The following is a 15,561-nucleotide window of genomic DNA, read 5'->3' on the forward strand; positions in this document are numbered from 1 at the left end:
AGGAAACCGGAGCACCCGGAGGAAACCCACGCGGACACGGGGAGAACACACCAACTCCTCACAGACAGTCACCCGGGAATCGAACCCACAACCTCCAGGTCCCTGGAGCTGTGTGACTGCGACACTAGCTGCTGCGCCACCGTGCCGCCCCAGATGAAGATTCATGTTTAATATTTGTAACTGCAACTGAGTAAATGAGCTCATATTTTCATACATAGAACACAGTCTAAATTAGCTCATGTTCATCTACATTTTGTAAATTACAGTATTAAATAGAGTGCTCAGAATAATAAAGGTAGTGACACATGCGTCTGAGAGTGTAGTGATTCTGAGACTCTGAAAGCTGTGTGTAAAACTTACAGTTGTTTTTTGACAGATTTTCTATAAACATAGTTGTGTTGGATTAAAACATTAATTCACCATAAAGGTCCAGTTTTATAAATAACAAAAACTTAAATGGCTCTTTCTCCCCCATAAAAAACTGGATAAACATTTACAGACAATGAATGAATGTTTGTTCTGACACTGTGTGAATAAATAAGACAACATTCAGGGTCCTCTGTAGACGAGCTGCTCTGTAAAACAGATTAATATTTATGTTTAATTGTAAACTTCAGTAAGAAAATGTTTATAGGTAAAGTAATTACTGACCTTTTATCTTTTATTTAGAATTACATGCTGAGGTCATGTATGTTTAATTCATCTGATGATCAATATTTTTAACTATTTATTGTGGTGCTATGGTGTTTTGGAGTTTATCATCAGTGAGTTCACTAAGAAATGTAGTCCAGTGGACATCTAACAGCGGCCGTGTTTTAATATTTACAGAATATCATTGCTCTTTAAATAGCTTTTCATCAAAAGAAAATAAAAATATGTTGATATTTTAAAGTAGGCCTAGTGTTTGACCAATTCTTAGTTTGTTTTTTTTAAAGAAATACTCTCACAGCAAAAAGTGCAGTTAGTAGTTTCCAGATTCCAGAATTCAGTCAAATATTGAAAAAACATCAAGAATGGAGATACAAGGTTTTGTTCTGTTATGATAAACATCTCAAAACTATTTGTGATCTTTGAACAGAGAAACCAAAGCCTTCATTGGAGGTTGACCCAGCTGAGAGTGTGTTCATCGGAGAGAGTGTCTCTCTGAAGTGTAAAATAGGAAGTGGAGATTCCTGGAAGTACGTGTGGAAAAAGAATGGTCAACAGCTCCATGAATCTGAAGAAGAATACAAATTCCCTAATGTTGATCAGTCTCACCAAGGTGAATATACCTGTGAAGGAACACAGCCAGGCCGAATAAACACACCGTCCAGTAACACTGTTACACTGAGAGTATCAGGTGAGTGTGACACCTTTATTACATTATTTCTATTATTAGACTTATTCATTTAGAAATGTGTTTCAGGAGATGAGTTTTTTCAGGAGATTATTGAGCCTTGGTTTTTCCACTCCTCCAAAGTTCAGTTTTACATGTTGTTTCCATTCTCTGCTTCTCAAAGATCCAAATAAATTCAAACACATTCAGTGATGTTGAGGTCTGGTGTTGTTTATTTTCAATATTGTGGAGAAAGATGATGAAGAAGAATCTCTGCAGACACGTTTAAAGTTGTAAATGCATTTTTATTTACAGAAACAGTGGGGTGGGTTGATTCTTGACATTTACACATCCTTTCAGACCCATAGCTCACAGCAGGGGAATGGGTGTATTCTCAGGAGTGTAGATGAAAGTGTTAAGTGTTGTTTATCTGTTGGAGACAGTTTTGATGGTTTATCAGGTTCAGTAGTTTATATAAATTCATCTTTTATTGTTTAAATGTTTGACTCTTTTTCACAGCACCACAGCTGATCTCAGAACAGCTGCTTCATGAGCAAAAAATACACTGATCCACTGAATTAAACCTTAGTCTGAGTTTATCCACAGCCACAGAGTGAAAGATAAAACTACATTCTCCTCTGTAGATGAGCTGGTGCGTAAAGGAAATGTTCACAAATAGACCACAATTTAAATTAGCTCATGTTTCTCCACACTTTGTAAATTACAGTAATTAGAGAATGCTCAAAATAATAAATGTAGTGACATGCGTCTGAGAGTGTGTAGTGATTCTGAGACTCTGAGAGCGGTGTGTAAAATTCTCAGTTGTTTTTGTCAGTTTTTGTATAAAGCTGGTTGTTTCCCTAAACATTAATCCAACATGAAAGTCCAGTTTTATAAATAACACAAACCTAAATGGCTCTGTCTCCCCCTTAAACAACTAACTGTGTGAATAAATAAGACAATATTCAGTGTCCTCTGTAGACGAGCTGCTCCATAAAAATTTTTAAAAACTGCAGTCGGTGTTTCCAGGGTCAGTGAAAACCAGAGGAACATCAAAAATGGAGAAATGATGATCTTTTCTGTTATGATAAACATTTAAAAGCATTTGTGATCTTTGTGAACAGGAATACCAACGCCGACAGTGAAGGTCCATCCAGCTCTGAGTGTTTTCATCGAAGAGACAGTCACTCTGACGTGTGAAATAGGAAGTGAATATTCCTGGAGTTATGAGTGGAAAAAGGGTGGCACAGTGCAGTCTCAATACTCAAAGACGTACCAAATCTCTACAGTTGATTGGAATCACGGAGACACTTATTCCTGTAGAGGAGGACTTTCAGGCCGAATAACCACACACACCAGTGCCTCTGTTACACTGACTGTATCAGGTGAGTGTGACACCTTTATTATATTATTCTATTATTAGAGTTCATATAAAACTATATCAGGATGTTTTTATTAATCTGTGCTTCTCTCCTATTACAGCTGCAGGAGATTAGTTTTTTTAGGATCCTTGACTTTTCCTCACCTCTGAAGTTCAGTTACATGTTGTTTACATTCTCTGTTTCTCAAAGATCCAAATAAATCCCAACACATTCAGTGAGATCAGGGGCTGGATTCACAAAAGCTTTCCCAAGAAGAAACGTACAAAGGATCTTAAGATAAACACTAAGTAGTTAGTGGTTAAATGCAATTTACAAAAACCCTTAAATTCTCAAATATAGTCTTCAGATAATCTTCATTATTTTCTTTATTTCTTATGTCTTTCAAACAGCACATTATGAGCACATTTATGTGTTTTTAAAATGTAATAAAAGGTACAAATAATGTCCTAATTTCCCAGTGATGTGTGTGTGTTTATCAGGTAAATAAACAAAGCATAAATGCAAAGCAGCAAAGCATAACACTCTGTAGCTCCTCCACAGACCACAGTCATAACTCTAATGTGTAGGAAAGTACTTTTCAGAATCTGCCTCAGAGGCAGCAGAGGATTATAACGTTCTGCTGCTTCCTCTGAGGCAGTTACATCATACTCCATTGAAACAAACCAAAATACAGAGATTTATTTGCAGCACTTCCATCAAATTATGAAACAGAATTATACAACAACAAAAAACAAAATTATATTGCATTTATTTCTTCCAGAGACATGTCTGACAGTCAGAGCAGACACACACACGGGGTCTAGGTGGAGTTTTACAGGTTAATGGCATGGTGTTTGAAAATCTCCACCCAGTGTGTGCTGATCAGGTTCATCACTGTCTTTTGGCTGGTATCAATTACATCTGTTCTGCCTCAAACCAGCGCTGCCTCCAGAACAAAAAAAACTTTTCTTTTTTTTTGATGCATTTTTGTGGTGTACTGGAACAGACTGGTTGGATTTTGATTGTTTTCCAATTTTTATGTACATTTTTCTAGATAAAACCTAATAGATCAGATGATAAATGGTGTAAAATGACATTCTCCAGCTTTGTGTTTATTCTGACGTTGTGTGACTAAATAAAACACCACTCAGGGTCTTCTGTAGACGAGCTGATCATGAACAGATGAAGATTCATATTTAATTGTTGTAGCTGTAACTGAGAAAATTAGTAACTTACTCTTTCAGACAGAACTCAGTGTAACTTTCTTTTGTTGTGAAAAGAAAAGCCTCTGTGCTGACTTCATCATTTCATATCAGCAGTAAAACCCAGACTGAGAGTGGAGTCTCAGAGCACAGTCTTTACTGGAGACACAGTTACTCTGAGCTGTGAGCTGCCACAGTCGACTGGATGGAGATTTTCTGGAGGAAAGACTCTCAGTATTTACACCCTCCTCTGATTCCTGAAGATAGACACAACAACACAGTCAGTGCAGCAGTGTGTACTCCAGGAGGAACAGAGTTCCAGTGTGCAGCGCTCAGGGAGATTATTATTCTGTGTTCTACAGTGATACCATTCAATTACAGTCAGAGTTATGTGACGACTTCTGTTTCCTAATTTACAAATAACATGAGTTCAGAAATATGTGGGTTGTTTTTTGTCTAATTTACATATTTAAAGTATGTCATTGCTCTCAGAAGGAAACCTTTTATCTTCAAAGCCGTAAGTTTACAGGAGCATGAAAATGAATGTTTTGAGGATTTTTCTAGGTCCTTTGTGAAGAAAACTGTCCCAGAATAAAAGTGCAGTTGGTGTTTCCAGAGTCAGAGAGAAATTGAGAATCATCAAAAATGGAGATACAAGGTTTTGTTCTGTTATGATAAACATTTAAAAGCATTTGTGATCTTTGAACAGAGAAACCAACGCCTACAGTGAAGGTCCAGCCAGATCTGAGTGTTTTCATCGGAGAGACAGTCACTCTGACGTGTGAAATACACAGTGGAGGTTCCTGGAGTTATGAGTGGTATAAGGATAGAACACTGCAGACTCAACAATGGAATTCAGTCCAAACCTTTAAAGCTGATGGGAATCATAGAGGAGCTTATTCCTGTAGAGGACTTTCAGGACGAATAAACACACACACCAGTGCCGCTGTTACACTGACTGTATCAGGTGAGTGTAACACCTTTATTACATTATTCTATTATTAGAGTCAGTGATATAGAACTGCATTATAAATATATACATCTGTCCTTTACCTCTATTGTAGCTACAGGAGATTAGTTTTATTCAGAAGATTATGGAGCCATCTCTGAAGTTCAGTTACATGTTGTTTACATTCTCTGCTTCTCAAAGATCCAAATAATCCCAACACATTCAGTGAGATCAGGGGCTGGATTCACAAAAGTTTTCCTAAGAACAAAGTACAAAGGATCTTAAGATAAACACGAAGTAGTTAGTAGTTAAACGCAATATTAAAAAAAGTAATTTCTCAAATTTAGTCTTCTGATAGTCTTCATTATTTTCTTTATTTCTTAATCATTTTACAGTTTATAAATGCTGTGAGACGCATTTTAAAAAATGAATCGACCATTATTCCCAGTATTCAGTTAAATCTCTGCAGCTGATGGAGAAATGGAGGAAAAGAATAATCAGACTAGATGAGCATTAGAAACATGTAAATAAACTAGAACTAGAAGTGAGGGTGAAGGAAATCTTTTAATCAGCTCCGCTGAACCACTGGTGGCTTCAGACTTGTAATTTTCACATTCTCTGCTTCTTAACATTTTTTGGTTTTAAGATATTTGCATGATTAAGGTGTCATATGAAAGCTGGAACTGTCTTCTTTCCATTGGAGTGGTGTGGTTTATGTAAATATAAAGACAATAATGAGGAATCTGCCTGAAGCAACCCATGTGCAATCTATATATATATATCATATAAAAAATATATACTCGTATTTCATCTTCTGTATTATAAGGCGAATTGCACATTATCATGCAATACCATGGAACGGCCAGAAGAGGCCATTCATTTAACGCCTTATTCAAAGTAATTGAGAAGTGTTTGAAAACAATTTATGACACTTTGGATATTTATTGCACCAATTTTTCAAAAAGGACTAATAGTTACACTCCAGTTATTGCTTGTTAGAACCTAATGTTTCCCAAAATGGGTTTTCACAGCGCAACATAAACCATGCAATGTATATTTGTAGTAATTCATAGAACTTTTTATTTTTTCACCAAAAAACAGATTTTGATGCCCAGAAAAACAGAGACACCACGTGTGATCCTTTATTTAGACTTGAATAAATATAAATATAAATATAAATATATCTGGAACACTCAGAACCTTTTCTGGTGAAGTTCTACACATAAATCCATATCTGTGGATCCCAGTTGATGTCTCTAAAGTTATTTGTAGTTTAAAAAAATTATAATAATAATAAACTATGAGCGTCTACATTTTTTGGCATTTAGGAGTCAATTGGAAGCATATGTAAACTTTTTTAGGTTAAAAAACATATTTTTCTACTTTAAAGTGTCCCTTTACACAAAAACCCAACTATATTCATTTATTCCAATGATTTAGAAAGTAATAATGATTCAAATTTGTCAATTAGCTATATTTCGGAAATTTTTAAAAGTAGCTAGAGACTAACAGGTTATTGTCTTCTATTAGTAGTGATTCAGCTCTTTAAACGGATCATTTTAGAGATTTACCTGAACTCTACTCAACTCTAAAAACAGTGTGAGGTTTTTATAAAGTTAAGAGAATAATTAAGAACCTATATTTTTTAAAGAATGCTAAATGTTCTTAGAATTTTTCTTAAGAGAAAAGTTAAGAATGGGACAATTCTTAAGAAGATTTATAAAGAATAATTATTTATCTGAACTTTTATCTTTTGTGTGAAGTTAAGAAAAAACAATCACATTTAAGAAGAATTTCTTTCTTAAGACACTTTGGTAAATCCAGCTCCTGGACTCTGGGGTGGATTGATTCTTGACATTTACACATCCTTTCAGACTCATAGCTCACAGCAGGAGAACAGATTGTTTCAGGGGTTTATCAGGTCCAGCACAGTTTTAGAAGTTTTCATTTTCATTATTTAAAATCACGGTGGTGCAGCAGGTAGTGTCGCAGTCACACAGCTCCAGGGACCTGGAGGTTGTGGGTTCGATTCCCGCTCCGGGTGACTGTCTGTGAGGAGTTGGTGTGTTCTCCCCGTGTCTGCGTGGGTTTCCTCCGGGTGCTCCGGTTTCCTCCCACAGTCCAAAAGCACACGTTGGTAGGTGAATTGGAGACTCAAGTGTGTGAGTGAATGTGTGTGTGTCTGTGTTGCCCTGTGAAGGACGGGCGCCCCCTCCAGGGTGTATTCCCGCCTTGCGCCCAATGATTCCAGGTAGGCTCTTGACCCACCGCGACCCTGAACTGGATAAGCGGTTACAGATAATGAATGAATGACTGAATGACATCAACTGTCCCAGAATAAAAATGCAGTTGGTGTTTCCAGAGTCAGAGAAAACTTGAGAAACACCAAAAATGGAGATACAGGGTTTTGTTCTGTTACGATAAACATTTAAAAGCATTTGTGATCTTTGAACAGAGAAACCAACGCCTACAGTGAAGATCCAACCAGATCCGAGTGTTTTCATCGGAGAGACAGTCACTCTGACGTGTGAAATACACAGTGGAGGTTCCTGGAGTTATGAGTGGTATAAGGATAGAACACTGCCGTCTCAACAACGGAATTCAGTCCAAACCTTTAAAGCTGATGGGAATCATAGAGGAGCTTATTCCTGTAGAGGACTTTCAGGACGAATAACCACACACACCAGTGCCGCTGTTACACTGACTGTATCAGGTGAGTGATATTATTTTATTAGAGTTATTCATTTAGAAATGAAATATAAATATACAAATCTGTTAATTTTCTCTCTTATAGCTTCAGGAGATTAGTTTTTTCAGGAGATTATTGAGCCTTGATTTCTCCACTCTTCCAAAGTTCAGTTTTACACGTTGTTTCCATTCTCTGCTTCTCAAAGATCCAAATAAGTCCAAACACATTCAGTGATGTTGAGGTCTGGACTCTGGGGTGGATTGATTCTTGATGTTTACACATCCTTTCAGACCCATAGCTCACAGCAGGAGAATGGATTTGGATTTTTCAGGAGTGTAGATGAAAGCTTTAAGTGTTGTTTATCTGATGGGGACAGTTCTGATGGTTTATCAGGTCCAGAACATCATTTAGATTTGTTTCATATTTTTTTAAATATTTAATTGTTTGACTCTCCCCTTTTTTAAACACATCTGACTCTTTCACAGCACCACAGCTCGCCTCATTACAGCTGCTTCATGAACAAAAAACACACTGATCCACTGAAGTAAAGCTTAGTCTGAGTTTATCCACCGCCACAAAGTGGAAGATACAAATAAGAGCAAATGTTCAGGTTGTTGGAGAGAGAAAATATCAGCTGTTTTTCCTCTGTCACAGCTTTAGAGGAATAGTTTTCTTTTGTGCATGAGATTATTGAGCCTTGAATAGATAGATAGATAGATAGATAGATAGATAGATAGATAGATAGATAGATAGATAGATAGACAGACAGAGACAGACAGATAGATAGATAGATAGATAGATAGATAGATAGATAGATAGACAGTCAGACAGACAGGCAGATAGATAGATAGATAGATAGATAGATAGATAGACAGACAGACAGAGACAGACAGATAGATAGATAGATATATAGATAGACAGACAGACAGATAGATAGATAGATAGATAGATAGATAGATAGATAGAAAAGAATGGATAAAATCAAATATAGAAAACTGTAACATGATAAGGTGTACAGCAGTAAAAATGTTTGGCCAAATTTACAAATTCAAAAAGCAGTAAAGCAGGTATGTGTAAGAGTAATAATATTTCTGATGTAATTCTTAAAAGTTAGACTTGAAGGTCCTTAATTAAACAATTAGACATGCATGTATTTAATTGGACATATACATATATGAAAGGATAAAATATAACATTTTTGTTAAATCGTAAGATGTACAGTGATCGATGACTTCTGTGTTTATTTTCTTAAAAGTAACGAGTTCAGAATTCTGGGTTTCCTTTAATATGTAAAAAATGTCATTGCTCTCAGAAGGAAAACATCATATCTCCAAACTTTACAGCAGAAGATTAAAAAAGATATGTTTATATTTCAAAGTAGTGTTTGACCATGTTGTGGTTGATTTGTGAAGAAATTCTGTTACAGCAAAATGTAGCTGATATTTCCAGATTCAGTTAAAATTGAGAAACAAATCAGAAATGGAGATACAGGGTTTTGTTGTGTTATGATAAACATTTCAGAAGTACTTGTCAATAACTCAGAGCAGACGAATGTATTTCTTGACGCTTGCCTCTGAAGCGAACTCCTTTACAGCAACAAAGCTTATGTCATAACAGCTGTTTCAGGAGCAAAATTCAGAGACAGATCATAAATCATATAAAATCAAATAAATGCAGACTGTAGTGTGACACTGAGTGCAGTGTTAATCAAAGACACAGGAAGGTCTTTAGTGTAGATCTGAGATTGAAATATTTGTGGCAAATCTGACATTCAGGTGCAGACAGCATAGTGACTGAAACCTGCCCCCCCTGTGTGGTTCTGACCCGGGGCACTACTAACTGACCAGTCCAGAGTGATCTGAGGGCTCTACTGGGTTCATACACTTCAAGCAGATCTGAAATATATTTAGTTCTGAGGCAGTTTACTGATTTATAAACAATTAATAGCAGTTTAAAATCAATCCTGTGTTTAATCAGGAGCCAGTGCAGTGACCTGAGGATCGGGGAGATGTGCTCAGTTCTCTTTGTTCTGGTCAGTGTTCTAGGGTCTTCTGATCAATGAAGTGAATGTAGTGAATTTAGACCGAGGACATTTCTGATTTTGAGGTTGTGCAGGAAAAGCTCTGCTGTTAAGAGACGTATTGATGAGAAGTAGGATTGTCTGGTCTTTCTAATTTCCTAGTTGTACACATTGAATTTCTCGGTCCCAATTTATATTTAGTGTCTGTAATAACTGTGTAGTTACACATGAACAGCATATGCAACAACAATGTAACTACTGGTGAAGTAGTACCTGTTACAGATGGGCTACAGTAGTAAAGCTTATGTAAATATATATCTGTATCAACTTCAGTTTTTCCTTTTGTAATTATGCAAGTGAATCTTCATAGTTGTAACAGCATATTCTCTCTCATGTAATTACACACATGTAATAACACATGTGTAATTACATTAGTAATCAGACTGGAACAAGATATTTTGTTCCAGAAGCCTTTTCCGGAAGGTATTTATTAACTTACATTAAAATATTAAACTGGATTAAAAGCATTAGGGTTGGGCGGTATTCATACTGTCATACTGTCTCAAAATATTACCGCATCATTGCCGTAGGAACCACGGGGATGGGGGGATGTGTCTCCCACAAAATTGGAAACGGCTGCATTTATCCCCACCAAAAATCTTATACCAAGGAGCAGGTAGTGTCACAGTCACACAGCTCCAGGGACCTGAAGGTTGTGGTCCCACTCCAGGTGTCTGTCTGTGAGGAGTTTGGTGTGTTCTTCCCCTGGAAGGACTTCCTCCAAGTGTATGGAGAGAGATCAGTCTCAAAATACTTTACAAATGCGTAAATGTTAATCCACAAATAAAACACAAGTCACAAATATGTTTCACTGTTCACAAATGAACACATCCCAATCTGTGTCTCACAGTCTGCAATTTGTACAAATACAGTTACATTCATAAGTACATCTTTTTGTTTTTCATAGATATTTCACAATTTTATGCAAAAATAAATACATTTGTTTAAATTTACATTGAAAATATTTGTAAAATCGAAGTCCATCCATCCATCCATTATCTGTAACCGCTTATCTAATTTAGGGTCGCGGGGGGTCCAGAGCCTACCTGGAATCATCGGGCGCAAGGCGGGAATACACCCTGGAGGGGACGCCAGTCCTTCACAGGGCAACACAGACACACACACATTCACTCACACACTCACACCTACGGACAATTTCGAGTCGCCAATCTACCTGCAACGTGTGTTTTTTGGACTGTGGGAGGAAACCGGAGCAAAATCGAAGTCTTGAATTTAAAATTTATTTGTAAAATGTAGAATCTGCGTTTGTGAATCAAGTCACTCACGTGTTTTCAGTGACGTGCATTTGTTCATTTCCTCTCGCGGGTTTTTGGATTTTGAGACTTTCCTTTCGCATTTCACCCGATCCACACACAAATGCAGTTTGATCCACAAATGTGGCCAGAAGGCGAACAAGCCACCGACAATAAATCACTGACAATAAATGATTTATTTGTAAGTGACCTAATGTTAATAAGAGCTCCTCCTGCTCTGTGTGTCTCTACTGACCGCTGCTGTCCACTGTCCACTGTCAGCATTCACACACGCTGACAATCTTTGAACAGCACAGGAATGCCTTAAACTCTAACAAAGTCCAAAAACTTCTTTCCAAAACAGCACATGTGTTCTGGAACCTGAAGAGGCAATCTTTGGAAATCAACAGGAACTTTCCTGGTTCCTGTGTCTTTAGCTCCGCTGTATAAACAAATTCATCTCAAATCTAACAATGTTTTTGGGGTAAAATCAAAATAAAACATAGTAAATTTAAAGTAAACGTTCCTCTGTACTTTCACTGTTCTTGCCTGAGCTCAGCAGAAAAATAAAATAGAGATAAAACAGAGCTGAGCAGCAGTGACAGGAGAAGCTCTGCACAGTAGAGAAACAGAAATTCTCAAAGTAGTAAAAGCAGTGAACTGTGTCTGAGAGTGTGTAGTGATTCTGAGACTCTGACAATAGTGTAGACTCTGCTTTGTTTCACTCTGAAATTATTTAAACAAACAGTGAATGGACACACAGGTGAGTGTGACTCCATTGTTACATTATTTCTGTTCTAAGAGACATTAGTTTATGAATGTATTATAAATATTTAAATTCATTATTATCTTCTGTGGGGCGGCACGGTGGTGCAGCAGGTAGTGTCGCAGTCACACAGCTCCAGGGACCTGGAGGTTGTGGGTTCGATTCCCGCTCCGGGTGATTGTGAGGAGCTGATGTGTTCTCCCCGTGTCCATGTGGGTTTCCTCCAGGTGCTCCGGTTTCCTCCCACAGTCCAAAAACACACATTGGTAGGTGGATTGGCGACTCAAAACTGTCCGTAGGTGTGAGTGTGTGAGTGAATGTGTGTGTTGCCCTGTGAAAGACTGGCGCCCCCCCCAGGGTGTATTCCCGCCTTGCGCCCAATAATTCCAGGTAGGCTCTGGACCCACCGCGACCCTGAACTGGATAAGCGGTTACAGATAATGAATGAATTATCTTCTGTTATGATAAACATTTCTAAAGTATTTGTGATGTTTGAACAGAGAGACCAAAGCCTACAGTGAATGTCCTTCCAGCTCAGAGTGTTTTCATGGGAGAGAGCGTCACTCTGACATGTGAAATACAAAGTACATATCCCTGGAGTTATGAGTGGAAAAAGGCCGGTGTCCAGCTCCGTGGATCTCAGCGACTGAATCAGTACCTCATCTCTAGAGTTGATCGGTCTCATGCAGGTGATTATACCTGTAAAGGATCACACTCAGACCGAATATACACACACACCAGTGACTCTGTTTGGCTGAGTGTATCAGGTGAGTGTGACACATTTATTACATTAAGTGTGTATTAGAGTTATTAATCTAAAAATATTTTATGAAAATCATTTCTGTTTTTCCTCTGTCACAGATTTAGAGGAATAGTTTTCTTTTGTTCATGAGTTAATTGAGCCTTGAATAGATAGACAGACAGACAGACAGATAGACATATAGATAGATAGATAGATAGATAGATAGATAGATAGATAGATAGATAGATAGATAGAAAAGAATGGATAAAATCTAATATAAAAAACTGTAACATGATAAGGTGTACAGCAGTAAAAATGTTTGGCCAAATTTACAAATTCAAAAAGCAGTAAAGCAGGTATGTGTAAGAGTAATAATATTTCTGATGTAATTCTTAAAAGCTGAGACTTGAAGGTCCTTAATTAAACAATTAGACATGCATGTATTTAACTGGACATATACATATATGAAAGGATAAAATATAAAATATTTGTTAAATCGTAAGATGTACTGTGATCGATGACTTCTGGGTTTATTTTCTTAAAAGTAACGAGTTCAGAATTCTGGGTTTCCTTTAATATGTAAAGAATGTCATTGCTCTCAGAAGGAAAACATCATATCTCCAAACTTTACAGCAGAAGATTAAAAAAGATATGTTTATATTTCAAAGTAGTGTTTGACCATGTTGTGGTTGATTTGTGAAGAAATTCTGTTACAGCAAAATGTAGCTGATATTTCCAGATTCAGTTAAAATTGAGAAACAAATCAGAAATGGAGATACAGGGTTTTGTTGTGTTATGATAAACATTTCAGAAGTACTTGTCAATAACTCAGAGCAGACGAATGTATTTCTTGACGCTTGCCTCTGAAGCGAACTCCTTTACAGCAACAAAGCTTATGTCATAACAGCTGTTTCAGGAGCAAAATTCAGAGACAGATCATAAATCATATAAAATCAAATAAATGCAGACTGTAGTGTGACACTGAGTGCAGTGTTAATCAAAGACACAGGAAGGTCTTTAGTGTAGATCTGAGATTGAAATATTTGGGGCAAATCTGACATTCAGGTGCAGACAGCATAGTGACTGAAACCTGCCCCCCCTGTGTGGTTCTGACCCGGGGCACTACTAACTGACCAGTCCAGAGTGATCTGAGGGCTCTACTGGGTTCATACACTTCAAGCAGATCTGAAATATATTTAGTTCTGAGGCAGTTTACTGATTTATAAACAATTAATAGCAGTTTAAAATCAATCCTGTGTTTAATCAGGAGCCAGTGCAGTGACCTGGGGATCGGGGAGATGTGCTCGGTTCTTTGTTCTGGTCAGTGTTCTAGCTGCTGTATTTTGAATAAGCTGAATAAGATATTTGAATAATAACAATGTTTATTTAAGAGTTTGCTGAGCTGATTAAAAACTATTTCTCATTAACTTTGCCTGTGAACAGAAAATTAGAGACTGGTCTGTAGTTATTCAGGACAGTGCTGTATAAGCTGATCTTTTTTTAAAGAGAGGCTTAATTACTGCAGTGTTTAGTGTTTAAGGGAAGAAAAGAAACGACCCATTCACTATTTACAGTATGTTCTCAGAGAGGCAGCAGGACACTTCCTTCTTAAAGTGGGTAGGAAACATGTCTAATATCTGTGTAGATGACTTTAGCTGCTGGACAGTTTCCTCTAGGGTCTTCTGATCAATGAAGTGAATGTAGTGAATTTAGACCGAGGACATTTCTGATTTTGAGGCTGTGCAGGAAAAGCTCTGCTGTTAAGAGACGTATTGATGAGAAGAAGGATTGTCTGGTCTTTCTAATTTCCTAGTTGTACACATTGAATTTCTCTGTCCCAATTTATATTTAGTGTCTGTAATAACTGTGTAGTTACACATGAACAACATATGCAACAACAATGTAACTACTGATGAATTAGTACCTGTTACAGATGGGCTACAGTAGTAAAGCTTATGTAAATATATATCTGTATCAACTTCAGTTTTGCCTTTTGTAATTACGCAAGTGAATCTTCATAGTTGTAACAGCATATTCTCTCTCATGTAATTACACACATGTAATAACACATGTGTAATTACATTAGTAATCAGACTGGAACAAGACATTTTGTTCCAGAAGCCTTTTCTGGCAGGTATTTATTAACTTACATTAAAATATTAAACTGGGTTAAAAGCATAGGGTTGGTCATACTGTCTCAAAATATTACCGCATCATTGCCGTAGGAACCACGGGGATAGGGGGATGTGTCTCCCACAAAATTGGAAACGACTGCATTTATCCCCACCAAAAAACTTATACCACGGAGCAGGTAGTGTCACAGTCACACAGCTCCAGGGACCTGAAGGTTGTGGTCCCACTCCAGGTGTCTGTCTGTGAGGAATTTGGTGTGTTCTTCCCCTGGAAGGACTTCCTCCAAGTGTATGGAGAGAGATTAGTCTCAAAATACATTACAAATGCGTAAATGTTAATCCACAAATAAAACACAAGTCACCAATATGTTTCACTGTTCACAAATGAACACATCCCAATCTGTGTCTCACAGTCTGCAATTTGTACAAATACAGTTACATTCATAAGTACATCTTTTTGGTTTTCATAGATATATCACAAATTTATGCAAAAATAAATACATTTGTTTAAATTAACATTGAAAATATTTATAAAATCGAAGTCTTGAATTTAAAATTTATTTGTAAAATGTAGAATCTGCGTTTGTGAATCAAGTCACTCACGTGTTTTCAGTGACGTGCATTTGTTCATTTCCTCTCGCGGGTTTTTGGATTTTGAGACTTTCATTTAGCATTTCACCCGATGCACATACAAATGCAGTTTGATCCACAAATGTGGCCAGAAGGCGAACAAGCCACCGACAATAAATCACTGACAATAAATGATTTATTTGTAAGTGACCTAATGTTAATAAGAGCTCCTCCTGCTCTGTGTGTCTCTACTGACCGCTGCTGTCCACTGTCCACTGTCAGCATTCACACACGCTGACAATCTTTGAACAGCACAGGAATGCCTTAAACTCTAACAAAGTCCAAAAGCTTCTTTCCAAAACAGCACATGTGTTCTGGAACCTGAAGAGGCAATCTTTGGAAATCAAAAGGAACTTTCCTGGTTCCTGTGTCTTTAGCTCCGCTGTATAAACAAGTTCATCTCAAATCTAACAATGTTTTTGGGGTAAAATCAAAATAAAAC

General features: G+C 37.2%; 2 protein-coding genes across 2 annotated transcripts in view; both read left to right on the forward strand.

Annotated features, from left to right (window-relative positions):
- The first annotated feature begins 624 nt into the window (after positions 1-624).
- LOC136666276 (carcinoembryonic antigen-related cell adhesion molecule 5-like) lies at positions 625-7,635 on the forward strand. The gene is made up of 6 exons (XM_066644376.1): positions 625-634; positions 1,079-1,339; positions 2,440-2,700; positions 4,588-4,845; positions 7,283-7,540; positions 7,622-7,635. The coding sequence occupies exons 1-6, from the start codon at positions 625-627 to the stop codon at positions 7,633-7,635; spliced, it is 1,062 nt and encodes a 353-aa protein (XP_066500473.1).
- A 4,527-nt stretch (positions 7,636-12,162) lies between these two features.
- Positions 12,163-15,561, forward strand: part of LOC136666277 (Fc receptor-like protein 5) — a 34,973-nt gene continuing 31,574 nt past the window's right edge. Inside the window, exon 1 of the mRNA XM_066644377.1 lies at positions 12,163-12,304. Within this exon, the coding sequence (XP_066500474.1) occupies positions 12,163-12,304 (142 nt within the window). The remainder of the gene's footprint in view (positions 12,305-15,561) is intronic.

Source organism: Hoplias malabaricus, chromosome 14 (genome assembly GCF_029633855.1).
Source record: "Hoplias malabaricus isolate fHopMal1 chromosome 14, fHopMal1.hap1, whole genome shotgun sequence".
In the NCBI taxonomy this organism is placed as follows: Eukaryota; Metazoa; Chordata; class Actinopteri; order Characiformes; family Erythrinidae; genus Hoplias; species Hoplias malabaricus.

Excerpts from the sequence above, each read along its gene's own strand:
- LOC136666276 (XM_066644376.1), top strand. Across the intron at positions 1,340-2,439 it reads TGTTACACTGAGAGTATCAG|GAATACCAACGCCGACAGTG; the intron begins GTGAGTGTGACA and ends CTTTGTGAACAG. Across the intron at positions 2,701-4,587 it reads TGTTACACTGACTGTATCAG|AGAAACCAACGCCTACAGTG; the intron begins GTGAGTGTGACA and ends ATCTTTGAACAG.